General features: G+C 53.0%; 1 protein-coding gene across 1 annotated transcript; it reads left to right on the top strand.

Annotated features, from left to right (window-relative positions):
• The first annotated feature begins 372 nt into the window (after positions 1-372).
• A1BG (alpha-1-B glycoprotein) lies at positions 373-4,854 on the top strand. The gene is made up of 8 exons (XM_033127751.1): positions 373-520; positions 604-639; positions 763-1,041; positions 1,450-1,722; positions 1,995-2,291; positions 2,939-3,235; positions 4,048-4,335; positions 4,677-4,854. The coding sequence occupies exons 1-8, from the start codon at positions 487-489 to the stop codon at positions 4,682-4,684; spliced, it is 1,512 nt and encodes a 503-aa protein (XP_032983642.1). The 5' UTR covers positions 373-486; the 3' UTR covers positions 4,685-4,854.
• Positions 4,855-14,051: the final 9,197 nt, after the last annotated feature.

Raw genomic sequence — 14,051 nt, 5'->3', positions numbered from 1 at the left:
TTTAATATTTAGTGTTATTATTTCTAGTATTAATTTTATTTAATTTTTTCACTTTAATGATTTTATTACTTATTAGTAATTGTGTTTATTATTCCATTATATTTTATTTATTTCAATTTATTTGTTATTTGTTATTACATTATTTGTTCTAATATTTATTTTATTTTTCAAGTTGTATTTTTTTCATTTAAATCATTTTACTATTTATTGATTTTCTTTACTTGTTATTGTTTTCTATTTTTACTGATTAATTTTTATATCATTTTTATTCTTTATTATTAATTTAGTTTGTTAATTATGATACTAATTATCATTATTGCTGGGGTTCCTGAAGCCGTGGGTGTTCGCCCTTTGTCCCCAACCTCTGCAGGTTCCTGCCTTCCAAGGACAAACAGCGGTAAGAGGTCAGTGTCCAGCGCCACCCTCGCAGTGTCACTGAGGCCTTATCACCCAGACATTCACCCGGCTGAACTGAGGCTGACCACCATGTCCATGCAGATGGCCTTCCTGCTGCTCTGGGGTGAGGCATCCTGTGCCTGGGTCCCCTGGAGTGGGAGGGCAGGAAGGGGCAGGAATGTGGGCCTCACAGGCACGTCTCCACAGGTTTCTCCCTGAGCCCAGCAACACAAGCAGCCGTAGGTGAGCCCGGGCCAGGCCTGGGGATGGTGGGTGCATGCGGGGCCTGCATGATGTGCGCATGCATTGTCTGGGGACGGTGGGCACATGCAAGTGGCGCCAAGCTCTGAATCCCCCCCGACACAGTAATCGAGACACAGCCGATACTGTGGGCAGAGGCAGAATCGCTGCTGGAACCCTGGGCCAACGTGACACTGACATGCCGGGCCCGCCTGGAGACCCTGGATTTCCAGCTGTTCAGGGATGGGGTGCCCCAGGAGCGTGTGCACCTTGATTTAATCACCACGCAGCACCAGTTCCCACTAGGAGCGGTGACAGGTGACAACCAGGGCCTCTACCGCTGCCGCTCTGGCCTGGACAGTGGATGGACCCAGCTGAGCAACCTGCTGGAGGTGACTGGGGCAGGTGAGCAGGGGCTTCTGTGGGGCCAGCAGCAGTGGAGAGGGGGCTGCTGGAAAGGCCCCGCTTCCTGCACTCCTCACTCCTTGTCCTCCCCTTCCAACCCCCACCCCCAAGCAGCTAGATGACCTTGGGCAAGTCGCCTGATGTCTCTGAGCCTCAGTTTCCCCATCTGTAAAGTGAGGATGATGTTTGTACTGAACCCAGAAGGTTGTGAGGAAGAAATGCCTGAGTCCCCACAAAGTGCTTAGGGCAGGCATAGCACAGCGTAGGCTCCCTAATGCATCCTCCTCCCATTTTATGTCCACGTTCACCCCCCCACCCCTATCCCTCACTTTCTCACATTTTCATGAGTGTGATCCACCATGTCTCTCAAGTCATGCAGACCCACCATCGACCCTGTCCCACCTGCAGAGTCCCTGCCCGCCCCCCTGCTGTCAAGCAAGCCGGTGTCCTGGATCGCACCGGGCCTGAACACCACCCTGCTGTGCCGCGGTGGACTTCGGGGTGTGACCTTCCTGCTGAAGCGGACGGGCGATGACCAGTTTCTGGAGGTGGCTGAGGCCCCTGAGGACGTGGAGGCCACCTTCTCAGTTTACCAGGCTGGCAACTACAGCTGCAGCTACCGGACCCATGCAGCTGGCACCCCCTCTAAGCCCAGTGCCACTGTGACTGTGGAGGACCTGGGTGAGTGTGTGGACCATCCGGAGGGCTTCCTGGGGGAAGAGGTTCCTGGAGAACAGAGCCGCCTTTACCTTGTCCCCCAACCCTGGACACCCCTGCCCAGGACTGGGAAACAGTTGCCTGGATCACAGCGGGCCTGAGCACCACGCTGCTGCGTGGTCGGGAGGCCTGGGGATGGGGGTTCCTGGGCTGCCATCGGCAAGGCGGAGGTCTGGAGGCTGGGCTTTCTCAGCGAAAGGGATGTCAAGCCTCCCCAGCCACCCTCTGCCTTGTAGCGGCATTGCCACCGCCCAAGTTGAGTGTCAACAGAGAGTCTGCAGAAGTTTTGCGCCCTGGTGAGGGAGCCACCCTGGTCTGCCAGGCGCCCCTGAGCAGCGTGAACTTCCAGCTGCGACGCGGCAAGGAGGAGCTGCACGTGACCATGAGCAGCACCAGCCCGGACCGCGTCTTCTTCCAGCTGAACGCGTTGGCCTTGGGGGACAGCGGACTCTACACCTGCCGCTACCGCCTGAACGACGAGCTCACACCCTGGTCCGCAGACAGCTCGCCGGTCGAACTCCTACTGAGCGATGGTGAGCCTGGCGCTGCGCCCTGGGCAGCCAGGGAGACACCCAGGGAAGGTCCCCAGAACTGCACGGCTGTGAGTCAGGGCTCAGTCCCGACTCATGTGCCCGGCCTCAGTTTCTCTGGTTGAGAATGGGACAATGAGCTCAGCAACCTCGAGGCCCCGTGAAGAATAATTGGGTCAACACTCAAGCCTGGCACAGGCCATGCGGCCGCCACGTGCCCGGGGACCTCCTCCCCCACCCCCACCCCCAGCTCCTGGGAGCAGGTGGGTACAGAGGCCTGCCTGTAAAGGGCGACCGGGCTGGGCTGCAGGATATGCACCGGACCCACACAGGGCGCCTCAACCCCGGAAGAGGACCCTGGCCGGCACAAGGGCCGCCCCGGGCTCCATGACAAAACATGTCCCCTTCCCTCCGTCTGTTCTTATGGACAAACAAATCAACAAGGAACAGTGCAGGAAGGGATCCAAGGAGGAAGGGCACGGGAGGTCGGGAGCGAGACCCTGCTTCCAGCTGGGTGGTCCGGTAGGGCGTCGGACCGGGGCGGAGGGAGCGGGGCTGACTGTTTTGGGCAGAAGGCTCAGCCCCGGCCAGGATCGCGCTTGCGGCCCAAGACTCCCCTGGCCGCCAGGGTCACCCGCATCTCCCCGTAGAGACGCTGCCTGGGCCCGAGCTCTCGGCAGAGCCAGCGACCCTGAGCCCTGCGCCCGGTGCACTGGTGCAGCTGCTGTGCCGCGGGCCCCGGGCGGGTTTGCGCTTCGCCCTGCTGCGCGAGGACGGGGCGAGTCACCGGGTCCACGGTCTCCAGAGCCCCGCCGGGGCTGAGGCCCGCTTCGAGCTGCGCGACGTCTCGCTGGTGGACTCGGCCAACTACAGCTGCGTCTATGCGGACACGGCGCCGCCTTTCGCGGGCTCGGCGCCCAGCGCGCGCGTGGAGCTGCGGGTGGACGGTAAGTGGACCAGGCCGGGTCGACGCCGGCGGGCCAGGCACTTTAGAGCCTCCTCCTGCCTGGTGCACAGTGAGATGCCTGCCTTTTCTGGTGCCAAAGGGATGCGCTCTGGTCCTGCGTCCTGCCCACGTACACGACTCCTTATGGGAATGCGGGGTTGTCAGTGCTGAGGACGCCTTGCATCGGGTTTATTTCCCTGGGACGTGAGCGCGTAGGCTGCGTGTAGCGCTGTTCAAATCCCTGACGGCTTTGCGCCCTCTCGTGCCTCAGTTTCCCCGCGTCATCAGATTATTGCCCAGGCAGGGATTATTGCCCTGCCTGGGTCCCCGTCCTGAGGGGTGGAGGGTTAATGTGTAATCCCCCCACCCCTCCCTATCCCTGGGGACTGTTTGTTGATCTGATTTCCTAATCAATGTCCCCACGGGGCAGAGGCCAGGGGCACACAGGTCCTGCCTCCAGACATTTGATTGGGCCATGCGCTCTGCAGGGAACACCGTTTACCTTGGTCATTTCTTCCTTCCCCTCACCTGTCCTGGGGCCCAAAGTGCCACATACCAGGGACCCCAAAAAGTCTCAGAGCTGGTCTGGGGACACACAAGGTCCAGGGGAAGGGAGTCATGCAGGGAAACAGACAGTTACAGCGTCGTGGCCACGATGTGATGGCAGCTGTCTCTGCTCAGGGCCAAGAAAGGGGGAAAAGGTGTGGAGGATAAAGGCCAGCAGGCCTGGGCTTTAGTGTGTGTGTGTGTGGGGGGGTGGCAGCTGCTGCCTGAAGGGGGGGCCTCACTTGCCTGACCCTCTGTTCCACCCAGGGCCCCTTCCCAGGCCGCAGCTCCGGCCCCTGTGGAGTGGGGCTGTGAGTCCGGGCCATGATGCTGTCCTGCGCTGTGAAGGCCATGTGCCCGAGGTCACCTTTGAGCTGCTGCGGGTGGGTGAAACGGTGGCTTCGACCACACTCTGGGTCACCCACCCCTCCGCGGACCTTGTGCTGACTTACGTGGGACCCCAACATGCTGGCAACTATAGCTGCCGCTACCGTTCCTGGTGGCCCAAGCCCTTTCTGTCTGAGCTCAGCAACCCGGTGGAGCTCCAGGTGGCAGGTGAAGTTCCTCTTGGCTCTGAGGGCTGGGTTCCTCCCCCTGCCTTTGCCCAGACTGACCTCCACTGGGAGTGCCCTTTCCCGCAGCTATTCTCAGCACATTGGTTAGTATGCCCAGTCTCTGCCAGGTCCATGAAGAATTGCAGGCAGGGAAACACATGTATAGGACCTGAGGCAGAGTGGCTTGGTCAACTGGAGCACCCAGGGAGGCCTGGGTGTGGGGGGGTTTGGCTGGCAGCTGACTAAGCCACTTCCTTTCTGTGGGGCCTCAGTGAGGTCTGCCCTGATTGCACACAGGATGTCTCCTTCCCCTACCATTTCTCTTTTGTTGAATTCGGCTAGGAAGTTGATGGAGCTGCAGACCCAGGCTGCTGAGGATATCCTGGAGAAGTACTTCCTCATCTGGCTCTGATCCTTTTTGCTGCAGCCAGAGGCTGGACTCCCCCCCTGGGGGCAGTGGGCAGGAAGGCTCTCCCTAATTCCTCCTAGGAACCAATAAATGTGATGAGAGACTTTAAAATGTTTCTTTTGCTGATGGCAGTCCTGCTACAGGGGCTGGATGCCCAGGGCTGAGGGAAGTGGGCTAGGATAGTGTCCTTGAAGGTGGATGGGCTCTGGGTTGAGTCCTGAGGGTAGAGGGGCTGAGGACTGGCTCCTGAGCCCACATTTTTGAAGACCCCCTTCTTCTGCCTTTTTCCATCAAGCAGCCTCCTGCTCCCCAGGCACTTGTGCCTGGCCCCATCAGATAACGGGTGGGTAGCTTGAGGCTCCAGACACACTCAACCCCCACCTTGACCAAACTGATCCCCACACTGGGAGGCAGTTCAGAGGCTGCGTTTTGTAGTCTGTCCTCCTGGTCTGAGTGGCCAACAGGTGGTGGTGCTGGACTGTGTCTCCAGCCAAAGGCCAGGTCTCCACCATCGAAACTTGTAGCTGTGGGTGGGGTGGGACTCATTCCTGCTCTTCCCTGCTTTCCCTCGTTTCTGAGCCCTCTTGCCCCAAGGACACCCTTCTGGACTATTGCCCATCCCCTTCCTGGAGCTTGGCCCTCCAGGTACTGGCTAACCGTATACAACTAATATGCTAACTACATATAACCAATACTTGATAAGCTGTGTTTTTCAAGGAATTTGCCTATTTCATCTCTGTGGTCTGATTTACGTATTCCTGTAGTTTTTAAAACCTGCAGGGTGTATAGTGATGTCACGTCTTTCATGCTTGATGTGTCCCTTTGACCCCACCCCTTCTCCCTTTCTGTCAATTTTTTCAAAAAACAAACTTGGCTTTGCTCATTTTTTCCTGTCTTTTCTATTTTGTGGTTCTCTACTTGTGTCACTATTCCCTTCTTTTTACGTCCAAATTAATTTTTTTGTTTGTTTTTACTTCAGATGGAAAGTTAAATCACTGATTTTGAGAGGCAGATATCAGTAACAGCTTAATATTAGGTTGTTAAAATAGGTTTGTATTCGTTTAAATAATAGGAAATTCTTTGTGGACAAAAAAGGTCAAATAGTGGCATGAAATTGCCACTATTCATAAAAAATTTCATTTTTTATGAAAGTGCCATTATTTGGCCTTTTTTATAAACACAAATAATTTCCTATGATTTAACCGAATACAAGCCTATTCTTTAAAAATAAACTTTATTAAGGTTTAATTTATATACAATAAGATACATACCTTTCAAGTGTTTAACACTTGAGTTTGACACATGTCTACACCCATGTAACCATGACCATAATCAAGATCTGTATATTGTGTGTGTGTACAAGTCTACGAGTTTAAATGCATACCTCGTTAATGTCAGCTCCATCGGCTTTCTTCAGCTTTACGCCTGCCTTGTATATCCTTCAACTTTTCCATGTCCTTGTTTTAGGTGTGTCTCTTCTGAAGAACACCAGAGGCGGGGGGTGGGAGAAATGGGTGAACTTTTTTTTTCAGTTTAAATAAATTGAATTTTAAAAATCAAAGTCAAAATCAAAACCACAATAACTCTCCAGTAGATAGGAACTGACCCCAACAATAAACTTCGATAATAAAGACAAAAACAAACAAACAAAAAATCCACAATGAGATACCACTTCACTTCCTCTAGGTTGTAGAAAAAAAAAAAAAAGACAGACAATCACAAGTGTTGGTGAGGATGTGGAGAAGTTGAACCCCTCAGACACTGCTGATGGGGATGTAAAACAGTGCAGCTGCTTTGGAAAATAGTTTGGCAGTTCTTCAAAATGTTAAACGTAGAGTTATCATATGACCTAGCAATTCTCTCATAGGGATGTAGCCAAGAGAAATGAAAATATACAGCCGCAGAGAAACCTGTTTACTAACCTTCATAGCAACATTATTCACAGTAGCCAAAAAGTGGAAACAACCCAAGTGTCCATCAACAGACAAATAGATAAGCAAAATGTGGTGTATCTATTCAGCCATGAAAAGGAATGAAGTACTGATGTATGCTACAACATGGATGAACCTTGAAAATATGCTGAGTAAAATAAGTGAGTCACCAAAGGACACATATTGTATGACTCCATTTACAGTAAAGCGTCCAGAATAGATAAATCCATAGAGACAGGAAGTAGATTTGTGGTTGCCTAGGGCTGGGGGATGGGGACAATGAGAGTGACTGTTAATGGACAGAGGGCTTCTTTTCTCAATGATAAAAACGTTTTCAAATTGATTTAAAAAACAAAACAGGGCCAGCCCGGTGGCTCAGGCGGTTAGAGCTCCATGCTCCTAACTCCGAAGGCTGCCGGTTCGATTCCCATATGGGCCAGGGGGCTCTCAACCACAAGGTTGCTGGTTCGATTCCTCGAGTCCCGCAAGGGATGGTGGGCTCTGCCCCCTGCAACTAAGATTGAACATGGCACCTTGAGCTGAGCTGCCTTCCAGATGGCTCAGTTGGTTGGAGCATGGGCTCTCAACCACAAGGTTGCTTGTTCGACTCCCGCAAAGGATGGTGGGCTGTGCCCCCTGCAACTAGCAATGGCAACTGGACCTGGAGCTGAGCTGCGCCCTCCCCAACTAAGACTGAAAGGACAACAACTTGAAGTTGAATGGCACCCTCCACAACTAAGATTGAAAGGACAACAACTTGACTGGAAAAAAATCCTGGAAGTACACAGTTCCCCAATAAAGTCCTGTTCCCCTTCCCCAATAAAATCTTTAAAAAACAAAACAAAACAAACAAAAACGTATGCCTGGATTTGAAAGAGTCCCATTTACTATATTTGTCTTACTTGGTGTATTGAGTATAGTAATGCTTTTTGACACTGCTGAGGTATTTGGATGTGCTCCCAAATCTGAAAGCTTCCAGTTGCTGGCAGTGTAAACTTGGCCAGTCACTTACTTTCTCCTGCCCCTCATCCCTGCCTCTATAAAATGGGGACAGTCATCTTGCTCAGTGTTGTGTGGGTATTAATGGGATGTATGATATTGGGCAGACTGACCAGCACATGTAGGCCCTTAAAAAACATTTCCCTTTGACCTCCTCCCGCCTTAGACAGACATGGACAGACACGAATTTCACGGCAAAGTTGGTGCTGGAGATACTCAGATTGTCAATGGGACGGGCAGTCAGCTCTTTGGTGACATAGATTGGGAGAGTCGAGGCAGAGACAGGTAGACACAGGTGTGCAAGTCAGAGGCAGGGCCAGGCCCTGGGTCAGCTGCTACACAAAGCAGTTCACTGAGGTTCAGGGAAGTCACTTATCGGAGGCCCCTCTGCAGCCTTACTTTAGGCCCCCGTCTTTTCCACTCTCTGCAGCCTGCTGAACGCCTGTGGGATCATTTCACTGGGGATGTATGTCTCTCATCTCTGAGTTTCTCCCTGTGTCTGTCAACTTTCTCTCCGTCTGTCAGTCTCAGCTGCACTGTGTGTGGCAGTCTGCCTGTGTCTGGGTGTATGTGGGGCTCTCGGAGATACTGACACAAGATCTCTGTCTCCCTGGATCTCAGTCTTCCTGTTCTGAACCTGTCTCCTTGGTTGATCTTATGTACGTGTTTACTTGTGACACAGAGGGAACAAATCCTAGAGACAGTGCAGATGACCAGTACACAACAATATGGTGGGTCAAATGGTTCACACACGATGGGATCATCACAGAAACAGAAGAAAACAGATGGAAACCCTGAGAGTAAGGAACAGAGGCTGTGACATCTAGTGCCAGACATAGACCCAGAAAGGGACAGGGACACAGAACTGTGAGAGAAGGCCAGAGTGTGTTGACAAGAGGCTGGCAGTCCAAGTCCACGGCACCAGGGGACCACAGAAAAGGCAGACTCAATACAGCAGCATTTCACTGAGGCCACTGCGTGCCAGGCCCTCTGAATGCTGTTGTTGCCTTGCCTCCCCACGGCTGGTGGGCAGGCAGCCAGAAAACATATACAAGGACACTGCAGAGTGGAGCATGGCGACTGCCAGGGAGAGCACCAGTCACAGGACATTCGTTCAACAGACGTGGGTCAGGGCCTGCTGCGTCCCCTATTAGTATGTGGTGGGTCTGTGCTGTGGGTACTGAGGATAAAACATGGCCCCTGCTGATGGAAGCTCTCAGCATCCTCGGAAAATAGACTCCGCGCTTGCAAGGAGCGAGTACAACATGGCAGGAGGTTCAGGACAGGTCAGAAGCAGGTGCTGTGGAAGTAGAGAGGGCAAGTTGAGGTTGGCTTGAGGAGGTGGGAGAGACATTGCTGGGGAAGACGATATCTGAAACATCTTGGAGGAGAGAGGACAGGAGGGTTCCAGGCACAGGTCTGAAGGCATGTAGGTGAGATAAAATAAGGCCTCTTCTGGAACCACAAGTAGTCCCACGTGGCAGGGGATGAGGCTGGGGCCAGGTCCTGCACGATCATGCAGGGTAGGTGAGGGAGTTTGAGGTTCATCCTACAGGGCAGTACTTGAAATCATTTTCACATCACTGCACTCACAGGAAGAGGACAGTATTCAGACACATATATGGGGGTAACCGGGGAGGTTGCTGGGGCCCAAAGCGACTTATATATTGGAAAACCTGTAACCCATTCAGGAAGCTTTGCTGTAGGTGACGCATTGGAGAGCTTCCCACCATGGAGGACACAATCAGATTCACGTGTAGAAAGAGACCCCCTGGAGTCTAGTGTGAAATAGAAGGTGGGGTAACTGAGAGGGCAGGAAGGGGTCTGAAAGGAGGCCCTTGTTAGAGTCCAGATGAGAGGTGACAGGGGCTCACGTAAGGTGATGATGGAGAAGGAAACAGATTAGAGATGAGTTTTGGGTAAAAACAACAGCACCGATAACTGGTGGTATATGGAAGGAGGGGGAGGCAGAAACACATGCTGCCCCTCAAATGTCAAGCAGAACCCTGGGTGAAGACGGGGACTGAGAGAGAGGGGGCATTGGGAGGAGGCCTCACAAGCTGGCCTTGGAGTTGGACGTAAATAGTAGAGTGAGATAGTTGTGGGAAGGCACGGAGGTGACGTGGGCAGGTGTCCCTCCTGCCCTAAGCAGGAAAGGAATAGTCAACCAGAACAGCCACACAGGAACGGGAGGTGGGAGCCCTGGCGGAGAGCATCCTGGGGTGAGTCTGGACAGAAGTTTCACCCCCACCACCCTGGCCCTGAGGACCAAGCCACAGCCTCAGCTCCGCTGTCCTCTGAGGCTGGGCCTAGTGAAGGGGGTGGGAGGGCAGCAGGACCCTTCCGAAAGCTTCTCCAGCTGGAGAACAGCTTTGCATTTATCTGGGTCCCCAAATGCAGAGTTGCCCCCAGACAGCGCCAGAGTCTGCCCTTAAGAACTTTATCATTTTGGGGACTCCGTGAAGACCCATCCATTCTTCTTGGCTCCTCGCTTCGCTGTTGAGCCCAGGTGCAGTGGGTCACTGCAGCACCATGATGTGGACCCGCAGGTGCTCTGTGAGGGCTGAGCTGTGGCTGAAGGCCTTCCCACAGTTGCCGCACTTGTACGGCTTCTCCCCGGTGTGGACCCTCTGGTGCTCCGTGAGCGAGGAGCTCTGTGCAAAGGCTTTCGAACAAACGTGGCAGCAGTACGGCTTCTCACCCAAGTGGGTTCTCAGGTCCTGGATCAGGGCCGAGCAGTGGCTGAAGGCTCTCCCGCAGTCTCCACACTTATCGGGCTTCCCCCGGTGTGTGCGCGCGCTGATGTTGTGTCAGGTGCATGCTGTGGCAGAAGGCTTTCCCGCACTGGCTGCAGGTGTAGGGCATCTTCCGAGGGTGGCTCTTCCGGGGTGCCTCCCAGGCCCAGGCGCTCCGGACTGTGTCCCCACAGCCCCCACTAGTGGTGGGCACCCTCCCTGAGGGCGAGCATGGAAGCTCCAGCTCATCACCGGCCAGCACACCGGAGTTCTCCTCAGAAGGGGTCAACTCTTGCAAAGTGAAGTCTGGCCACACGGTGAGGTTATTCTCCAAGGCACCAGACTCACAGCCTGGCTGGTCCATGGGGGTGTCCTTGTGAGGCCCTGAACTGTTCCTGGAATCTGCCGCTCAGGTGATGGACTTTGTCCTGACCCCCCCCCCCCCCCCCCCCGAGAGCCCCGCGTGCTCTCTGAGCTGCCTTCGGGTCCGCAGTCTTCACCAAAGGAACGTCCTGGGGAAATGACCCCCGCGAGGGTGTCAGTCGCCCATCTGACTCTTCTGAATCACTCTGCTTGCAGATTGCTTCTGCGAGTTCAGCTCCTGGCTCCTATCCTGAAACAATTGGAACCACAGTGCCAATGCTCCTCCCACACCAGCCTCACTCATTCCACCTGGGGCCTGGCCTCACTCTTAAGGGGACATGGGGGCCATTCCTGACATATGTTCCCGTTTCCAAAGGGAAGAGTCTCATTTGGTGTCTTGGATGATAAAAGGGCCCAGGGCTGATCTCTCACATCATCAATACTGATACTCCCCCCACGACCCGAAACTCTCCATTTTTTAAGGCTCCTGATCTTGGCTCAAGTGTCAGAAGGAAAATCCTGAGGTTGAACTGATTTGAAAGAGAGCAAGAAAGAAATCCAAAAAGACATATGCATCCCTATGTCCATTGCAGCATTATTTTCAATAAGCAAGATATGGAAGCAACCTAAGTGTTCATCAATAGACGATTGGGTAAAGAAGAAGTGGTACATATACGTAATGGACTATTACTCAGCCATAAAAAAGAATGAAATCTTACCACTTGCAACAAAGCAACACGGATGGACCTGGAGGGTATAATACTCAATGAAATAAGTGAGACAGCGAAAGACAAATATCATATGATCTCACTTATATGTGGAATCTAAAGAACAGAATAAATGAACAAACAAAACAAACTCATAGATACAGAGAACAAATTGATGGTTGCCAGATGGGAGGGGGTTAGGGGGCTGGGTGACAGAGGGGAAGGGATTAAGAAGTACAAATTGTCTGTTACGAAACAGTCACAGGATGTAAACTACAGCATAGTGAATATAGTCAGTAATGTTTTAATAACTATGGATGGTGCCAGGTGGGTACTAAACTGATTGGGGTAATCACTGCATAAATTATACAAATGTCTAATCACCATGTTACACACCTGAAACTAACATTGTATGTTAACTGTAATTGAAAAATAATAAAAAACATAGGTCGGCTCGGTGGCTCAGGTGGTTGGAGCGCCATGCTCCTAACACCTACGTAGCCGGTTCGATTCCCACATGGGCCAAGGAGCTGTGTCCTATACAACTAGACTGAGAAATAACGACTTGAACCATAGTGTGTGTGTGTGTGTGTGTGGGGAAGCAGAAGAAGGGGGGAAAAAAAAGAAAAATAATTTAAAAAACCCCAAAAAACAAACCAACAAAAAAAGAGAGCGAAAGTGAGAGTGAGTGACAGGCCGAGTGTGAGAGGGGTGTGTCCTTGCCACCGACCTTTGTGTGCGTGCCCCTGAGGCCAGAGTGCCCCTCACACTCAGTTTGCCTCTGGGCCTGGATGGGTCTGGGGTTGCTCAGTAAATGCTGGCTGGATGGAGGATGAGTCCAGATGCTGGTGACTGAAATTTTCTAAAGCTACCCTGAAGCCCAAGTGGACAAGTGCTACTGTGGGGGAGTGGGGGAGGCACCGCCTGGCCTCCATGAGCCCTGGGAGGCCTAAGGTGCAGTCTTCATTCAGCGCTGTGATGGAAGAGCATGGCAAAGGGCAGCTGGAGACTGGGTTGTGTACTCAGCAGGGACATGCCTGCACTGACCCACCCTTGTTGGGTGCACAGGGCACTGTTTCCAGACAGACTCCAGGAAGGAGGGGGCACACAGAGCAACTATGGCTCAGGTCCACAGCTTGCCTGCTCCAGGACCTGGAGCAATCTGGTTTCCCCATTTGTAATAGAGGGAGAACACACTGTTGGCCTCCCAGGGCTGCTGGTCGTCAATAGGCTGTTGTCACAGATGGGCCCCGAGTATAGTGGGTAACTTCTGCTGCCTCATTTCAGCTTCGATCTGCCCTCAGATGGAGGTACTGCAATAATTGCATTTCAGATGGGGAAACTGAGGCCTAGGTGAGGGGAGGTCTTGAGGAGATGGTACAAGATCATATAATTAGGGGCCGGCCCGGTGGCTCAGGCGGTTAGAGCTCCGTGCTCCTAACTCCGAAGGCTGCCGGTTCGATTCCCACATGGGCCAGTGGGCTCTCAACCACAAGGTTGCCAGTTCAATTCCTCGACTCCCGCAAGGGATAGGGGACAGCACCCCCTGCAACTAGCAATGGCAACTGGACCTGGAGCTGAGCTGCGCCCTCCACAACTAAGACTGAAAGGACAACAACTTGACTTGGAAAAACGTCCTGGAAATACACACTATTCCCCAATAAAAGTCCTGTTCCCCTTCCCCAATAAAATCTTAAAAAAAGAAAAAGACCATATAATTAGTTCTGAGAGGTTGAGAAACTAGGTCACACAGTCAACTAATGGCCAAGCTGGGACTGCAGCCCCACAACCTCTTCCTCCTTTCTGCCCACAGACGTCCCCTTAGCCCCCCTAAGCTCCCCAGCCACATGCTAGGCCCCGCCTCCCCCTTTCTTCCACTGTTCCAGAAGCACCTGCTCTTCCCAGAATGTACCCGTCCATGTCACGCCATGGGGTCTTTGCCCCCCACTGCTCCCTCTGCCTGGACTGCTGGCTCTCTTGTCCCTTCATGATCGTTTTGCCATTTCTCTGAAGATGTTCTTGACCCTGTGGGATGGGGCCACACCCCCCTTCCTCTCGCTGGCCTTGTGACATCTGCCCAGGCACAGCCGTCGGGGCCATCAGGGGGCATCTGACCAACCTCTTCCGGAAATACCTGTTTCTCAGGGAGCTGAACAAACTGCTAACAGATGTGGTCGCTGTGTGTTTTGTCTGTGTCAGGCTCCGTCTCACGTGCTACCTTGTTGACACCTCTCCAAGACATGGAGGTAAGTATTATGACTGCAATCCCCATTTTACTGACTGAAAACTGAGGCACAAGAAAGTCACACGGTCAGGAGGAATCAGAGCAGCAGCTGGGTCTAGCAAGCCTCCGGGGCTCTTCTGAATCCAAACTCCATGTTCTTCCTGCCCACGACACGCCTCCTGCTGGACGCCTGGCACATCCACTCCCCCCATCTGCTATCATCAGGCCGGCCGGGCTCTTCTGGGAGAAGACTTCTGGTCCTGCTCTGGACTGTTCCAGGGATGGGTCCTTCCTGTGTCCCACAGGACCTGCCTGGGCTATCTGTGAGGGTCTCCTAGAGTGAAGGTGC

Source organism: Rhinolophus ferrumequinum, chromosome 15, assembly GCF_004115265.2.
Source record: "Rhinolophus ferrumequinum isolate MPI-CBG mRhiFer1 chromosome 15, mRhiFer1_v1.p, whole genome shotgun sequence".
Lineage (NCBI taxonomy): Eukaryota > Metazoa > Chordata > Mammalia > Chiroptera > Rhinolophidae > Rhinolophus > Rhinolophus ferrumequinum.
This window is presented reverse-complemented; position numbering and strand designations above follow the sequence as displayed.

What these genes read in the sequence shown, in the direction of transcription:
- A1BG (XM_033127751.1), top strand. Translation starts at nt 487, where the DNA reads ATGTCCATGCAGATGGCCTTCCTGCTGCTCTGGG. An exon ending in GGCCTTCCTGCTGCTCTGGG is followed by an intron (nt 521 to 603) that starts GTGAGGCATCCT and finishes ACGTCTCCACAG; the next exon opens with GTTTCTCCCTGAGCCCAGCA. An exon ending in CGTGGAGCTGCGGGTGGACG is followed by an intron (nt 3,236 to 4,047) that starts GTAAGTGGACCA and finishes TGTTCCACCCAG; the next exon opens with GGCCCCTTCCCAGGCCGCAG.